Source organism: Pristiophorus japonicus, chromosome 4 (assembly GCF_044704955.1).
Source record: "Pristiophorus japonicus isolate sPriJap1 chromosome 4, sPriJap1.hap1, whole genome shotgun sequence".
NCBI lineage: Eukaryota > Metazoa > Chordata > Chondrichthyes > Pristiophoridae > Pristiophorus > Pristiophorus japonicus.
In genome coordinates this window covers 271296424-271311880 of record NC_091980.1, presented here as the reverse complement: position 1 = coordinate 271311880, position 15457 = coordinate 271296424, and the positions used below count along the sequence as shown (strand labels likewise).

The 15457-nt window shown below is 48.2% G+C and overlaps 1 protein-coding gene across 1 annotated transcript in view; it reads right to left on the bottom strand.

Moving 5' to 3' along the window:
- The window catches only part of syt16 (synaptotagmin XVI), a 75378-nt gene that overhangs the window by 13340 nt on the left and 46581 nt on the right, over positions 1 to 15457 (bottom strand). The window contains exon 5 of the mRNA XM_070877548.1: positions 4763 to 4952. Coding sequence (XP_070733649.1) covers positions 4763 to 4952 — 190 coding nt within the window. The remainder of the gene's footprint in view (positions 1 to 4762; positions 4953 to 15457) is intronic.

Genomic DNA, 15457 nt, shown 5'->3' with positions numbered 1-15457 from the left:
ATCACTCAGGTGCAGGTACGAACACCGCTCAAAACGGCAGAAAGGCAGGCAGGACATGTTCTTTGTTCTCTTTCCCCAAGGTCTATATAGATGGACCACACCCAGGTCTTGTGACTTCTTCTCCCTCTCCTCACTCCCCGCGCCCCCCAGAACTAATTGCAGGCTTGTGACTTCTCCCCTTCTCCCCCCCCTCCCCCAAACTCATTGCAGTCTTGTGCCTAATGCAGCAGTCTTCCGATCAGCAACCCCCTCCCCGGGCTCAATGCAGCAGCCTTCCGATTGCCACCTCCCCCCAGGCTTGTTTTCCAGCCGAGCCCTGAGCCTCTGTGTCCGGGCCCGGGGCCGATTTTGACGGCCGATACTATGATCCCCCCCCCACTCTCCAGCCCTGCTTGAAGACGTTCGGTGGTGGCGTGTGCGGGAAAAAAAATGAAAACTTCAGAAATCCAAGAAACGTCCATGTCATCCGTTGAAAGGTTAAAAAAAAGTTGAACTTTATTATGGATATTTCAAGTGTTAGAGACGCCCTCCAAAAACTTTGATGAAAAACAATGGCGTTTTTCAGTGCTGATTTTTCAATGTGCGCTGCTTTCTGTTAACACACCAGAAGGTTTTTCGGGAGTGGCCAGATACGCCGACCTAGGATAAAAAAAATTTTTGGGCAAACTGCGAAAAATGCTGAAAACTGGCACAGACACGAGGGAACAATGACGTCAAAAAAACCTAACCTAGAAAAATCGTAACTAAAGCAGTTACGCCGCCGCAGATACCAGGGGGAAACTTTGAATGAAATTCTTACGCCAGAACAAACGGTGCGTGCCAAAAGAACGGTGCAAATGACCCGGGAAAATTGAGCCCAAACTCATTCCAGCTGACCTTTTCTCTTTCTGTTTCACATGTCAATGTCATTCTAGCCTTGCTTGATCAAATGAACACCTACAAACTAGACTCTCAACTCTCTTAAGTATTGGATTTCTTTTAGAGGGTAGTAATGGAAAAAATATTTTCAAACAATTTTAATCCAAAGGTATCTCATGTTTGTAAGACACTGACAGCACCACCATTTTCCTATCCACCTCCATTTGTGTTTCCCCACTTAAAGGGGAATCAAAGACTGGGGAGGATACTTTACACTCAGAGTGCTCCCTGAGACATTCCTTCTCCTTTATAGAAGAAAATAATAGTTCTCCCTGAAGTGGGGTGTCCCTTTCCCCGAAGTGGCATTTCCCATTCCCTGAAGTGGCATCTTCCTTTCCCCAACGTGGGGTCTCCCTTTCCCTGACGTGGGGTCTCCCTCTCCACATTAGGATGTACCAGTATTGTTAGTTTTGGGGGGTGCCTGGACAAAACTACGGTAAACAGTGGGAGCTTTGGCTTCAAACTGCTTTGAGACCTGCTCTGAATCCAGCCAATCCCAGGAAACTATGCTACAGGCTCAAAGTGAAAATTTCCCAATCTGTAGAGTGCAGGGCAGCATCTGGGCAAGGCAGTTTGAAGCCATGGACTCTGCTGCTTACTACGCCACTGCTCTGGGATGGCCCCCATAATTAATGCCATCGGGGAGTCTCCACGTCATCAAGAAGATTGACAATCTTAAGAAAACCTCAAAAGAAATTTAAGGTATAATTTCTTTCTATAAAGGGAATATGTTGAACATCAAATGACTCCTCTAGACTTCTTTCCTCTGTAAGGAGACAGATTAATTTGCAGTGAACACTCATGAAGTCAGTACTCTAACCTTCTTACTGTGCCAGGAGAGTAGTCATTCTAATTTTAACATCAAGCCTTTCCCGAAGATAGCCTTTCAGAAACCACGGGCTACAAATTGAATCAGTGTCCCGTCACTGTTTAGAGTGCTGGCTTTCAGCAGACCAGCCAAATAGCCATTTTGTTATGATGCTGTAACCAGGTTTCTGTTCTTAGTATGATTGTAAACTTGTTAACAAGGAGGGACATCCATAATTTATTTATATGCAACTTCACTGCCATCCAATGCCAGTGATAGTGGCTAAAAACAATTGGTGTCTATGTGTAGTGAACAGCCCAGTTAATATAAAATTGCCACAATTATAGCCAATTAAAGAATAATCTGCCCAATTTGTCCCCAATAGCCAGGTGGGATTCTTGAGATTATGAGGCACTGCTCCTCAAGAAAATCAAAACTAACACAGTACATCTCAATACACAGCACAATGCCACCTGTTGGCCAAACACTGATCGAGAAACCAGAGACAAATCTGCATCTTAGTCACTCATCCCCAAATACTGCCAAAAGATTGTATTCCATACCTATGTGAAATGTAGTAACATTTCCCCCCAAACTAACATAAATGTAGAGTATGAGTGCCCGTAGAGATCACATACTTTCTAGTTTTTAGAAAACAGTTGTGTGTTTCTTGTAGGTATGGATATTAAAGTTTTTATTGAGCCAGTTTAGATCCGACTAACATTTCTTGTACATGTTTAACCTCTCTTATGGAGTTAATGGTAATCTGTCATGGTGGATTGAGAATTGCCTCAATGCCCATAGGCAGAAAATGGCTGAGGATGGATTTAGATCTGATTGGAGACCAATTAACTCGCATGTTTGATATCATTGAGTTTCATAAACTCTTGAAACTCCAGACTAGTGAAGCAAGGTCCGTTGTCGCTTACAACGATGTCGGGCAGACCATGAGTGGCAAACATGACATGAAGGCTCTCAATGATAGCTGTGGATGTACTGAATGACATGATTATACACTCTATCCACTTGGAATATGCATCCACCACAACTAAAAACATCTTTCCCAGGAAGGGACCTGCAAAGTTGATGTGGATCCTGGACCATGATTTAGCTGGCCACGACCACAGACTCAGCGGCGATTCCGCTGGTGCTTTACTTAGCTGCATGCAAGTGTTGCACTGATGTACATATGATTCCAGATCAGAGTTAATTCCAGGCCACCATACGAGACCTGGCAATGGCTTTCATCATGACGATACCGGGATGAGTGCTATGTAGACCATACGAGATCTGGCAATGGCTTTCATCATGTCGATACCGGGATGAGTGCTATGTAGATCATGTATAAATTTCTCTCAGCCTTTCTTAGGCATAACAACACGATTACCCCACAGTAAACAATCTGACTGAATGGATAGTTCGTCTTTGTGACGGTTGTAAGGTTTGGTCTCATCACCCATTTGCTTTGGTATGGCAGACCAATCACCACTAAGAACACAACGTTTCACAACCGATAATATCGGGTCCTAGCTGGTCCAGTTCTTAACTTGTTGAGCTGTGAGAGGGGTTCTTTCACTTTCAAAAGCACCCATAACTAACAGTAGGTCTGCAGGTTTTGGCGTCTCCACCTCTGGTGTGGGCAACGGCAGATAGCTCAGTGCATCAGCACAATTCTCAGTGCCAGGTCTATGGCGAATGACATAATCATAGGCAGATAATGTCAGCGCCCACCTCTGGATGCGGGACGATGCATTGGTATTGATACCTTTGTTTTCCAAAAATAATGAAATGAGTGGCTTGTGATCTGTTTCCAGTTCAAACTGAAGACCAAACAGGTACTGATGCATCTTTTTAACCCCATACACACAGGTTAGTGCTTCTTTCTCTACCATGCTGTAGGCTCTTCCTGCTTTTGACAAACTTTTAGAAGCATACGCAACAGGTTGTAGTTTATCCGACTCATTAGCTTGTTGGAGCACGCAACCAACTCCATATGATGAAGCATCACAGGCCAATATTAGACATTTACATGGATCATAATATACCAGCAGCTTGTTAGAGCAAAGCAGATTAGTAGCTTTCTCAAAAGCTCTATGTTGAGACGCACCCCAAACCTAGTTGTCGCCTTTTCTTAGCAGCATGTGCAGTGGCTCTAATGAGGTGCTCAATCCAGGTAGGAAATTACCGAAGTAGTTGAGTAGTCTGAGGTTTGGGTGCATTTTTGATGGCCTTGGTTTTTGAGTCCGTAGGCCTGATGCTGTCAGCAGCAATTTTCCTCCCCAGGAATTCGACTTCCGGTGCCATGAAGACGCACTTCGAATGTTTCAGTCTGAGTCCCACTTTGTCCAGACAATGTAGAACCTCTTCCAGGTTGTTCAGATGTTAGGCAGTGTCACGACCTGTGACCAGGATGTCATCTTGGAACACGATGGTTCTAGGGATGGACTTCAGTAGTCTCTCCATGTTTCTCTGAAATATGGCTACAGCCGAGCGAATTCCAAAAGGACATCTGTTGTAGATAAACAGTCCTGTATGAGTGTTGATGCACATAAGTTTCTTCGAATTCTCGACCAGCTCCTGTGTCATGTAGACCAATGTCAGATCTAGTTTAGTGAATGAGTTCCCCCCCCCAGCTAGCACTGCAAACAGGTCATCGACCTTCAGTAATGAGTATTGATCCTGTTTCGAAATTCGGTTGATCGTAACCTTGTAGTCTCCACAAATCCTGACAGTGCCATCACTCTTCAACACAGGAACAATGGGGCTGGCCATTTGTTAAATTTGACTGGTGGTATGACCCCTTCACGCTGGAGTCTGTTCTGTTCGATTTCGACCTTGTCCCTCATCATGTACGGAACCGCCCGAGCTTTATGATGGACAGGTCTTGGGATCACAGTTTACTCATGGGTAATGCATATGTGTATGCTCTTGAAGGGAGAAAGGGAAATATGACAAATTATGGAGAAAATGGTAATCTGAACAAACATTTCAGCTGAATATACCACAACTGTTGTAATAAACATTAATTTCACTCACCAGGCGGCCTGTTCACGGCCAAGTTTCGGAAGTGACTGCCTTTGATTACTTCAACAGAAAGTCTTCCTGTCGTGGCATTATAAGATAATCCAACTAGTAGTTCTGGAACTCCGCCATGTGAAAGTGATTGCGTTGATGAAGCACTGTCGCTGTGAGAGATGGCAGACAGGCTGATCTGTGAATCTCCACTCTGTAGGACATCAAAATATACCCTTTAACCTGAGGGACTAAACAAACATTTCTCCAATCACTAAGTTCTAATCTTTAAAAATGTGATCGGAAATATAATTACGGTGATTAAATATAGGATAGAGCTCAGTCTGCAGTGGATTCTAAGGTCGTAGCACAGGTTACGTCATTTATCAATGCAACATCTGCACCAGAGATACGTCTAGAAATATAAGGCAATCATAAGGTGTGCAGCTCAGGAAATGATGTGTGTGCAACCCGTGATTTTCCATCACCTTTAAAGAACACTGTCATATGCAGTAGGAATGTCCTAAAAAAAAAATCATCTCGTTAACCAGAATAGTGAATATCCTGTGGCAGAGCTCTTTAACCCGACTCTGCTATATTCATTTTGCTGTTTCTCTCTCTGGATCTCCTCTTCTGATCCAATCACTCTTTTTTTTTATCTTCCCTTCTTTCTGTTGTGCCTGTCTGTTTTTTCTTTCCTTTCAGTTGAGAGGTGGATGGTGGTGTGAGGTGGTGGAAAGAGGAGCCGTTGAGGGCTGCAGACCACACTACCCAGTGGGCATTGTGGGGAAAACAGGACTTGCAGCTCTCGGTAGTTCACTTCCCATCCTCTCCGTCACTCTCATCACATCCCATACCTCTTCAGTGACCCACTATGCCTCCTTTTTCTATCAATCCCTCACTTGCATTGCTATCCTGACTCACTTTCATCGCTATTCCGACCTCTTCCTGTTTGAAATGCTAAACTGCTGCATTCTCCCTCTGTCTCATTCTGTTTTCACTAACCTCATCCTATGTCCATCTCTCTCTTGCTTCCCCCACAGGCAGGTGGCAAAAGGCCAGAGGTATCGTGACCTTCACCTGTTTTGTTCAACCCAACACTTCTTACCTTTTCCTCATCCAATTCTCTGAGGTTTTGTTTGCTTCCAAAATCCAACTTGTTTTTTTAAAAAAAAATTCAAATTAAGATGAGGATAGGCGCTTTGTGCCTCTCTCTCACACACACACACACACAGGTGTCAGTAAATAGACTGCTTACGTTTTCCGACTATCAACAAAACACAGGTTTGATCATTGGATGATTTCCATTTGCTTCGAAAAACAATGTTGAAAAATGTTTCCAAATTAGGATGAAGACACTCTCAGCTTAATATATTTTCTGATGTTTATAGAACACAAAACAGAAACTACAACAGTTATGTTATCAGTACAGTCTGTAAAGTTTTCTCACTCTCACACATATACACACACAGTTTACATTCAAAAAAACACTCAATGAGAACTCCATCTGAAAAAAAACTTTTGAAATTTGACCTCTAGCTTTTCTTTCTAATCATTTTGAAAAACAACTAATCAGAAGCTGTTAGAAGTGAAAGAAAAATGTCCCAGCAATTCTGCTGGAATAAGTTGTGATGTATCTTGGAAATTTGGGTACACTGTGTTGTGTATCTGTAAAGCATGCACTCCCATGTTCCGCCACCAGGGACCTCATCCCCTGAAGTCCCAAGGGATCCCAGCATCCTTTGAGAGCACTGTATATAAGCCGGCCCCTAAGGCCTGTTCCTCACTCTGGAGTGTCTTATTAAAGACTGAGGTCACTGTTACTTTAACCTCCCTGTGTGCAGCCTCATCTGTGTTAGGAACACAATAACTGGCGACGAGAATACAAATCCAACGCAAAGATGCAGCAAACTGTGGGCATCCTGGAGAAGTTCTCGGAGGGCGAGGACTGGGAAGCCTAGGTCGAACGCCTAGATCAGTACTTTGTAGCCAACTAGTTGGACGGAGAAGGAAGCGCTGCAAAAAGGAGAGCGGTCCTCCTCAAAGTCTGCGGGGCACCGACCTACAGCCTCATGAAGAATCTTCTGGCTCCAGTGAAACCCACAGATAAATCGTATGAGGAGCTGTTACACTGGTTCAGGGGCATCTTAACCCAAGAGAGAGCATGCTGATGGCGAGGTATCAGTTCTACATGTGCCAGCGATCTGAAGGTCAGGAAGTGGCGAGCTACGTTGCCGAGCTAAGGCGACTTGCAGGACAATGTGAGTTTGATGGCTACGTGGAGCAAATGCTCAGAGACTTTTTTGTACTGGGCACTGGCCACGAGACCATCCTACAAAAACTTTTGACTGCAGAGATACCGACCCTCAGTACGGCCATTGCAATAGCACAGGCATTTATGTCCACCAGTGATAACACCAAACAAATCTCTCCGCACACAAGTGCTAGCAATGTTCATAAATTAACTGGAACTGTGTTTGCGAGCAGAAATGTACAGGGCAGAAACCATGAGTCTGCAACTGCCAGCAGGCCTCAGGTGACCCAGATGACTCAGAGTCCCCAACAAAGGATGAATGAAAGGCAATTCACACCTTGTTGGCGTTGTGGAGGCTTCCATTCAGCCTATTCATGCCGCTTCAAAGGGTATGTTTGCAAGAGCTGTGGAACAATGCGGCACCTCCAATGAGCTTGCAAACGAGCTGCAAGATCTGCAAAACCTGCTAACCACCATGTGACAGAGGAAGATCGGTCCATGGTGGATGAAAGCAATTTCGAGCCTGAGAGAGAGGAGGCAGATGCTGAAGTACACAGGGTGCACACATTTTCGACGAAATGTCCACCTATAATGCTAAACATAAAATTGAATGGCTTACCCGTAGCCATGGAACAGAACACTGGTGCTAGCCAATCCATCATGAGTAAAAAGATGTTTGAGAGACTGTGGTGCAACAAGGCATTCAGACCTGAGCCCTGTCATGTATGTAACCTTCATGTAACAACACTGCAATACTGTTCATACGTAAGAAATGCACACCTTGACCACAGGGGGTGAACTTGTAGGAGACACTCCTCACCTGGTCATCCAGGTATATAAAGGGAGGTCCCACGTAGGGTCATCACTTCTTGGTCCTGTGAATAAAGGTTCAGGTCATGGAGTGACCTTGTCCATAGAATGTGCCTCGTGTGGATTTGTGGTATTGTGCAAGGACTTTACATTGGCGACAAGAAACGGGAATCAACGACCCAAGAGAATGGCCACTGGCAGCACAGATGAACGGTACTGTGTTGGTGAGGACTGGGACGATTTCATTGAGAGGCTCCAGTAGAGTTTTATCACGAAGGACTGGCTGGGAGACGCAGCGGCCGACAAGTGAAGGGCTCATCTACTGACCAGCTGTGGACCAAAGACTTACGCGCTCATGAAAGATCTGCTAGCACCCGAGAAGCCGGCAGACAAAACCTTTGAAGAGCTCAGCAAACTAATCGATGAGCACCTCAAACAGGCGAGCAGCGTACACATGGCCCAACACAGATTCTATACCCACCGACGTCGGGAAGGACAGAGCATACCGGATTTCGTTGCGGACCTCCGGCGCTTGGCCAGCCACTGTAAGTTCACAGACGCCTGCAGGGGGGAGATGCTAAGGGATTTCTTTATTGAGGGCATCGGTCATGCTGGGATTTTCAGCAAGCTAATTAAGACCAAGGATTTGACCTTGGAAGCGGCGGCGTTGATGGCTCAGACTTTTATGGCGGGGAGGAGGAAACCAAGATAATATATGCGCCCAATTCTGCCTCCAACGTGGCGATGGATCAGGGAGTCAATATCATAAATGCGACACAGAACCAATGGCAGGCTGAACGGACATTTACGCCCCCCGCAGTGGACAATGCATTCTGGGATGGGGCCATTGACACCCACTAACAGGGTGCTCAAGAGCAGTCAAAGGGACAATCGGCGAGGAATGCCTTGTAACAGCTCTTTTGTTCACAACAATGGGAATCTCAGTTCATGCTGGAGGTGTGGGGCAGACATGCTGCCAGGACTTGCAGGTTTCAACAGTTCGTCTGCAGAAATTGTAACCTCAGTGGCCATTTAACCAGAATGTGCAGGAAGCCTGTGACCAGCTAATTTACGAGGCGGATGGACCAGAAGAGGTGTCTGCGAGGCAGGATGACGCGTGGGGCAAATCAAGGGACGCTGAAGTTCAGCGGGTTCATGTGGCAAACATTCACAGATCATATACCAAAACGCCACCCATGATGATGAAAGTCCTATTAAACAGCATCCCTGTACGCATGGAGCTCGACACGGGGGCCAACCAGTCACTCATGAGTGTTCAACAATTCGAAAAGCTGTGGCTACTCAAAGCCAGCAGACCCAAACTAGAATGCATTGAGATGCAATTACGGACATAACCAAAGAAATCATTCCAGTGCTAGGCAGTGCAATGTTGGCTGTCACACACAATGGATCGGTGAACTGGCTGCCGCTCTGGATTGCCCCGGGCAATGGTCCCGCACTGTTGGGGAGGAGCTGGTTAGCTGAGATGAATTGGAAATGGGGGGATGTGCACGCCATGTCATCTGTGGAGCGAAGTTCATGCTCACAGGTCCTACAGCAATTTGAATCACTATTTCAACCTGGCGTCGGGACGTTCAAAGGTACCAAAGTAGTGATACGCATCACCCCGGACGCCACACCAGTGCACCACAAAGCCAGAGCTGTGCCATATGTGATGCGGGAGAAAATTGAAAGCGAGTTGGACCGGTTGCTGAGAGAGGGCATCATCTCGCCCATTGAATTCAGCGACTGGGCGAGCCCCATCGTTCCCGTCCTAAAAGCAGATGGCTCGGTCAGGATCTGTGGCGACTACAAGGCCACTATCAACCGGGTGTCCCTACAAGACCAATACCCGCTCCCGAGAGCGGAGGATCTTTTTGCCACGCTGGCAGGTGGCAAGCTGTTCACCAAGTTGGACCTCACTCCAGCCTGCATGACCCAAGAAGTGGCAGACAAATCTAAACTACTGACCACCATCACCACGCACAAGTGACTGTTTGTTTACAACGGGTGCCTGTTTGGCATTCAATTAGCGGCCGCGATTTTTCAAAGAAACATGGAAAGCCTGCTCAAATCCATTCCCGGAACAATCGTATTTCAGGACGACATCCTCATCACCGGTCGTGACACCGAGGAACACCTCCACAACCTGGAGGAGGTGCTGCGCCGACTGGACCCGGTAGGCCTGCGACTCAGGAAGTCTAAATGTGTGTTTTTGGCTCCTGAGGGTGAGTTCCTGGGCAGGAGGGTTGCTGCAGATGGGATTCGGCCCACCGAATCCAAAACGGAGGCGATTCGACGAGCGCCCAGGCCTTGCAACACATCAGAGTTGCGTTCATTTCTGGGACTCTTTAACTATTTGGGGAACTTTCTGCCGAACTTAAGCACATTGTTGGAGCCGCTATACGTGCTACTGCGTAAGGGTTGTGATTGGTTTGGGGGGACTGTCAGGAACGGGCTTTCAATCGGTCGCAGAACCTACTTTGTTCAAATAAGTTGTTGACCCTGTACGACCCCCGTAAGAAATTGGTTCTGACGTGTGATGCATCGTCCTATGGATTTGGGTGCGTGTTGCAGCAGGGTAACGCTGAGGGCCAACTACAACCTGAGGCTTATGCCTCCAGGTCGCTCTCTCAAGCTGAACGGGGATATGGGATGGTTGAGAAGGAAGTACTCGCATGTGTCTATGAGGTGAAAAAGATGCATCAGTACCTTTTTGGCAGGAGATTCGAATTAGAAACGGAATACAAGTCGTTAATATCCCTGCTGTCAGTCAGCAAGGCTGTCAATGCCAATGTGTCAGCTTGCATAGAGCGATGGGCTCTCACGCTCGCTGCGTATGACTACACCATCCGGCACCGGCCCAGCACCGAAAACTGCGCTGACGCGCTCAGCAGGCTTCCACCGGCCACCACTGAGGGGGCAGCAGAGCAAAGCACTGAGATGGTCATGGCTGTCGATGCCTTTGACAGTGCAGCCCGTCAGATCAAAATCAGGACCAACAGAGATCCCCTCCTATCCTTGATTAAGAAATGTATCCTGACTGGGGATTGGGCGCCCGTACACGGAGCATGCCCTGAGGTGGCCAGACCGTTTCACAGACGGATGGATGAGCTCTCCATCCCAGCCGACTGCCTACTATGGGGCAGCCAGGTAGTCATGCCCCAGAGGGGCAGGGAAGCATTCGTCAGGGAACTCCACAGCGAGCACCCAGGCATCGTGCTGATGAAGGCCATTGCCCGGTCACATGTGTGGTGGCCGGGAATTGATTCATACCTGGAACACTGTGTTCGCAGGTGCACGACATGTGCCCAGCTGGGTAATGCCCCCAGGGAGGACCACTCAGCCCGTCGCCCAGCCTACCAGGCCATGGTCACGTATTCACGTAGACTACGCGGGCCCATTCATGGAAAAAATGTTTCTCATTGTGATTGATGCGTACTCAAAATGGATCGAGTGCATCATTTTGAATTTGTGCACGACATCCACCACTGTGGAGAGTCTGCACACAGTCTTTGCGACCCACGGCTTGCCGGACATCCTTGTTAGCGATAATGGCCCATGTTTCACAGGCTACGAATTCCGGGAGTTCATGTTGGGTAATGGCATTAACCATGTCAGGACAGCACCATTCAAGCCGACCTCCAATGGCCAAGCGGAACGCGCGGTCCAAAACAAGGCATGCTCAGGATTCAACGACCCTCCCTTCAATGCCGCCTATCGCGCCTCCTGATGGCCTATAGGTCCCGGCCGCACTCGCTCACGGTGGGTCCCGCCCGCGGAGCTACTCATGAAATGAACACTCAAAATTCGGCTGTCCCTCATTCATCCAATCCTGTCCGACATTGTTGAGGGTAAGCACCAGTCCCAAAATGAGTACCATGACTGAAATTCAAGGGGGAGATGTATAGAAATTGATGACCCCGTATTTGTTCTCAATCACGCTTTGGGGCCCAAATGGCTTGAGGGTACTGTATTAGACAAAGAGGGGAATAGGGTCACAGTGGTTGAACTTAACAATGGGCAGATATGGCGCAAGCATCTGGACCAAGTAAAAAAAAAGGTTCAGCATGGACACTGAGGAACCTGAGGAAGATCATGAGATGGTATTCACACCACTGCCAGTGAACGAGCAACAAGAACATTCAGCAGCATGCACAGTCCCTGCGGTCAGCCCGGACAGGCCGGAATCACCACAGCACACAGACATGCATACCGAGGCTCAACAACCAGAGCCCCAACTGCGGCGCTCCACGCGAGAGTGCAGACCATCCAAGAGACTTAATCTATTATGCCAATAAGATATTGAGGGGGAGGTAATGTCATGTTAGTAACCTTTATGTAACAACACTGCAATACTGTATATACGTAAGAAATGCACACCTTGACCACAGCGGGTGAACTTGTGGGAGACACTCCTCACCTGGTCATCCAGGTATATAAAGGGAGGTCCCACGCAGTGTCATCACTTCTTGGTCCTGTGAATAAAGGTTCAGGTCATGGTGTGACCTTGTCCATAGAATGTGCCTCGTGTGGATTTGTTATATTGTGTAAAGACTTTACAAGCCCCATCCACACGAAACTGAGAACGTACACCAAAGAGCTCATCACTGTCCTGGGCAGTGCCATGGTCAAGGCCACCTACGAGGGCACGGTGCACGAACTGCCACTCTGGATTGTCCCGGGCGATGGCCCCACACTGCTTGGAAGGAGCTGGCTGGGCAAAATCCGCTGGAACTGGGATGACGTCCGAGCACTGTCACATGTCGATGAGGCCTCATGTATCCAGGTTCTTAACAAATTTCCTTCCCTTTTTGAGCCAGGCATTGGAAACTTTTCTGCGGCGAAGGTGCGGATTCACTTGGTCCCAGAGGCACGACCCATTCACCACAAAGCGCGAGCGGTACCTCACATGATGAGGGAGAGAGTGGAAATTGAGCTGGACAGGCTGCAACGCGAGGGCATCATTTCCCCAGTGGAATTCAGCGAGTGGGCCAGCCCGATTGTTCCAGTACTCAAAAGTGATGGCACGGTCAGGATTTGCGGTGATTATAAAGTAACTATTAATCGTTTCTCGCTACAGGACCAATACCCGCTACCTAAGGCAGATGATCTATTTGCGACGCTGGCAGGAGGCAAGACGTTCACCATGCTCGACCTGACTTCGGCCTACATGACGCAGGAGCTGGAGGAGTCTTCGAAGAGCCTCACCTGCATCAACATGCACAAGGGACTGTTCATCTATAACAGATGCCTGTTTGGAATTCGGTCGGCTGCAGCGGTCTTCCAGAGAAACATGGAGAGCCTACTCAAGTCGGTACCACACACGGTGGTCTTTCAGGACGACATATTAGTTACGGGTCGGGACACTGCTGAGCACCTACAAAACCTGGAGGAGGTCCTCCAGCAACTGGATCGCGTAGGGCTGCAGCTGAAGAGGTCGAAATGCGTCTTCATGGCAACAGAAGTGGAGTTTTTGGGGAGAAAGATCGCGGTGGACGGCATTAAGCCCACAGACGCCATTCAGAGGCTATCAGGAACGCGCCCAGGCCACAGAACGTCACGGAGCTGTGGTCGTTCCTGGGACTCCTCAACTATTTTGGTAACTTCCTACCGGGGTTAAGCACCCTTTCAGAGCCTCTACATGTGTTATAGCGCAAAGGTGAGAACTGGGTATGGAGAAAAAAACCAAGTAATTGCTTTTGAGAAAGCCAGAAACATTTTATGCTCCAACAAGCTGCTTGTATTGTATAATCCATGTGTTAGCATGTGATGCGTCGTCGTACGGAGTCGGGTGTGTATTACAACAAGCTAGCGTTGCGGGGAAGTTGCAACCTGTCGCCTATGCTTCCAGGAGCTTGTCTAAGGCGAGAGGGCCTACAGCATGATTGAGAAAGAGGCATTAGTGTATGTGTGTTCGGGGTAAAGAAAATGCATCAGTACCTGTTTGGCCTCAAATTTGAGCTGGAAACCGATCACAAGCCCCTCACATCCCTGTTCGCTGAAAACAAGGGGATAAATACTAATGCCTCAGCCCGCATACAAGGGTGGGCACTCGCGCTATCAGCGTATAACTATACCATCCGCCACAGGCCAGGCATCGAGAACTGTGCAGATGTTCTCAGTCGGCTATCATTACCCACCACGGGGTTGGAAATGGCGCAGCCTGCAAACTTGATGGTGGCGCAGCCCGCAGACTTGTTGATTGTCATGGAAGCGTTTGAAAATGATAAATCACCTGTCACGGCCCGCCAGATTCGGACTTGGACCAGCCAAGATCCTCTGCTGTCCCTAGTAAAAAAAACTGGGTACTGCATGGGAGCTGGGCCAGCATTCCCGTTGAAATGCAAGAGCCAATCAAGCCGTTCCAGCGGCGAAAGGACGAGCTGTCCATTCAGGCAGACTGACTGTTGTGGGGTAACCGCATAGTGCTACCAAAAAAGGGCAGGGAGGCGTACATCTCGGATCTCCACAGCACACACCCGGGTATAGTAATGATGAAAGTGATAGCCAGATCCCACGTGTGGTGGCCCGGTATCGACTCTGACTTATAGTTCTGTGTACGGCAATGCAGCGTATGTGCTCAGTTGAACAATGCACCCAGAGAGGCACCACTAAGTTTGTGGTCCTGGTCCTCCAGACCATGGTCGAGGATTCATGTCGACTATGCGGGCCCGTTTCTCGGTAAAATGTTCCTGGTGGTGGTGGATGCTTTTTCAAAATGGATTGAATGTGAAATAATGTCAGGAAGCACCGCCACTGCCACCCATTGAAAGCCTGAGGGTCATGTTTGCCACCCTGGCCTGCCTGACATACTGGTCAGTGATAACAGGCCATGTTTCACCAGTGCCGAATTCAAAGAATTCATGACCCGCAATGGAATCAAACATGTCACCTCGGCCCCGTTTAAACCAGCCTCCAATGGGCAGGCAGAGTGAACAGTACAAACCATCAAACAGAGCCTTAAACGAGTCACAGAAGGCTCACTCCAAACCCGCCTGTCCCGAGTACTGCTCAGCTACCGCACGAGACCCCACTCGCTCACAGGGGTGCCCCCGGCTGAGCTACTCATGAAAAGGACACTTAAAACCAGACTGTCGCTGGTTCACCCCAACCTGCATGATCAGGTAGAGAGCAGGCGGCAGCAACAAAATGTAATTGATGGTCGCGCCACTGTGTCACGGGAAATTGATCTGAATGACCCTGTTAATGTGCTAAACTATGGACATGGTCCCAAGTGGATCGTGGGCACGGTGATAGCTAAAGAAGGGAATAGGGTGTTTGTAGTCGAACTAGACAATGGACACATTTGCCTGGACCAAACGAGGCTGCAGTCCACAGACTGCCCTGAACAACCCACAGCAGACACCACCTTTTTCGAGCCCACAACACACACCCAAAGGATCAACGACACCACGCCGGACCAGGAAATCGAACCCATCACAGCCCAGCAAGGCCAGGCTCACCTAGCAGCACTATAGGGCCAACAACACGCCAGCCCAGCGAGGGCACAGCCAACACACCAGAACAGACATTTGTACCGAAGCGGTCCACCAGGGAAAGAAAGGCTCCCGACCGCCTCACCTTGTAAATAGTTTTCACTTTTGACTTTGAGGGGGGAGTGATGTTGTGTATCTGTAAAGCATGAACTCCCA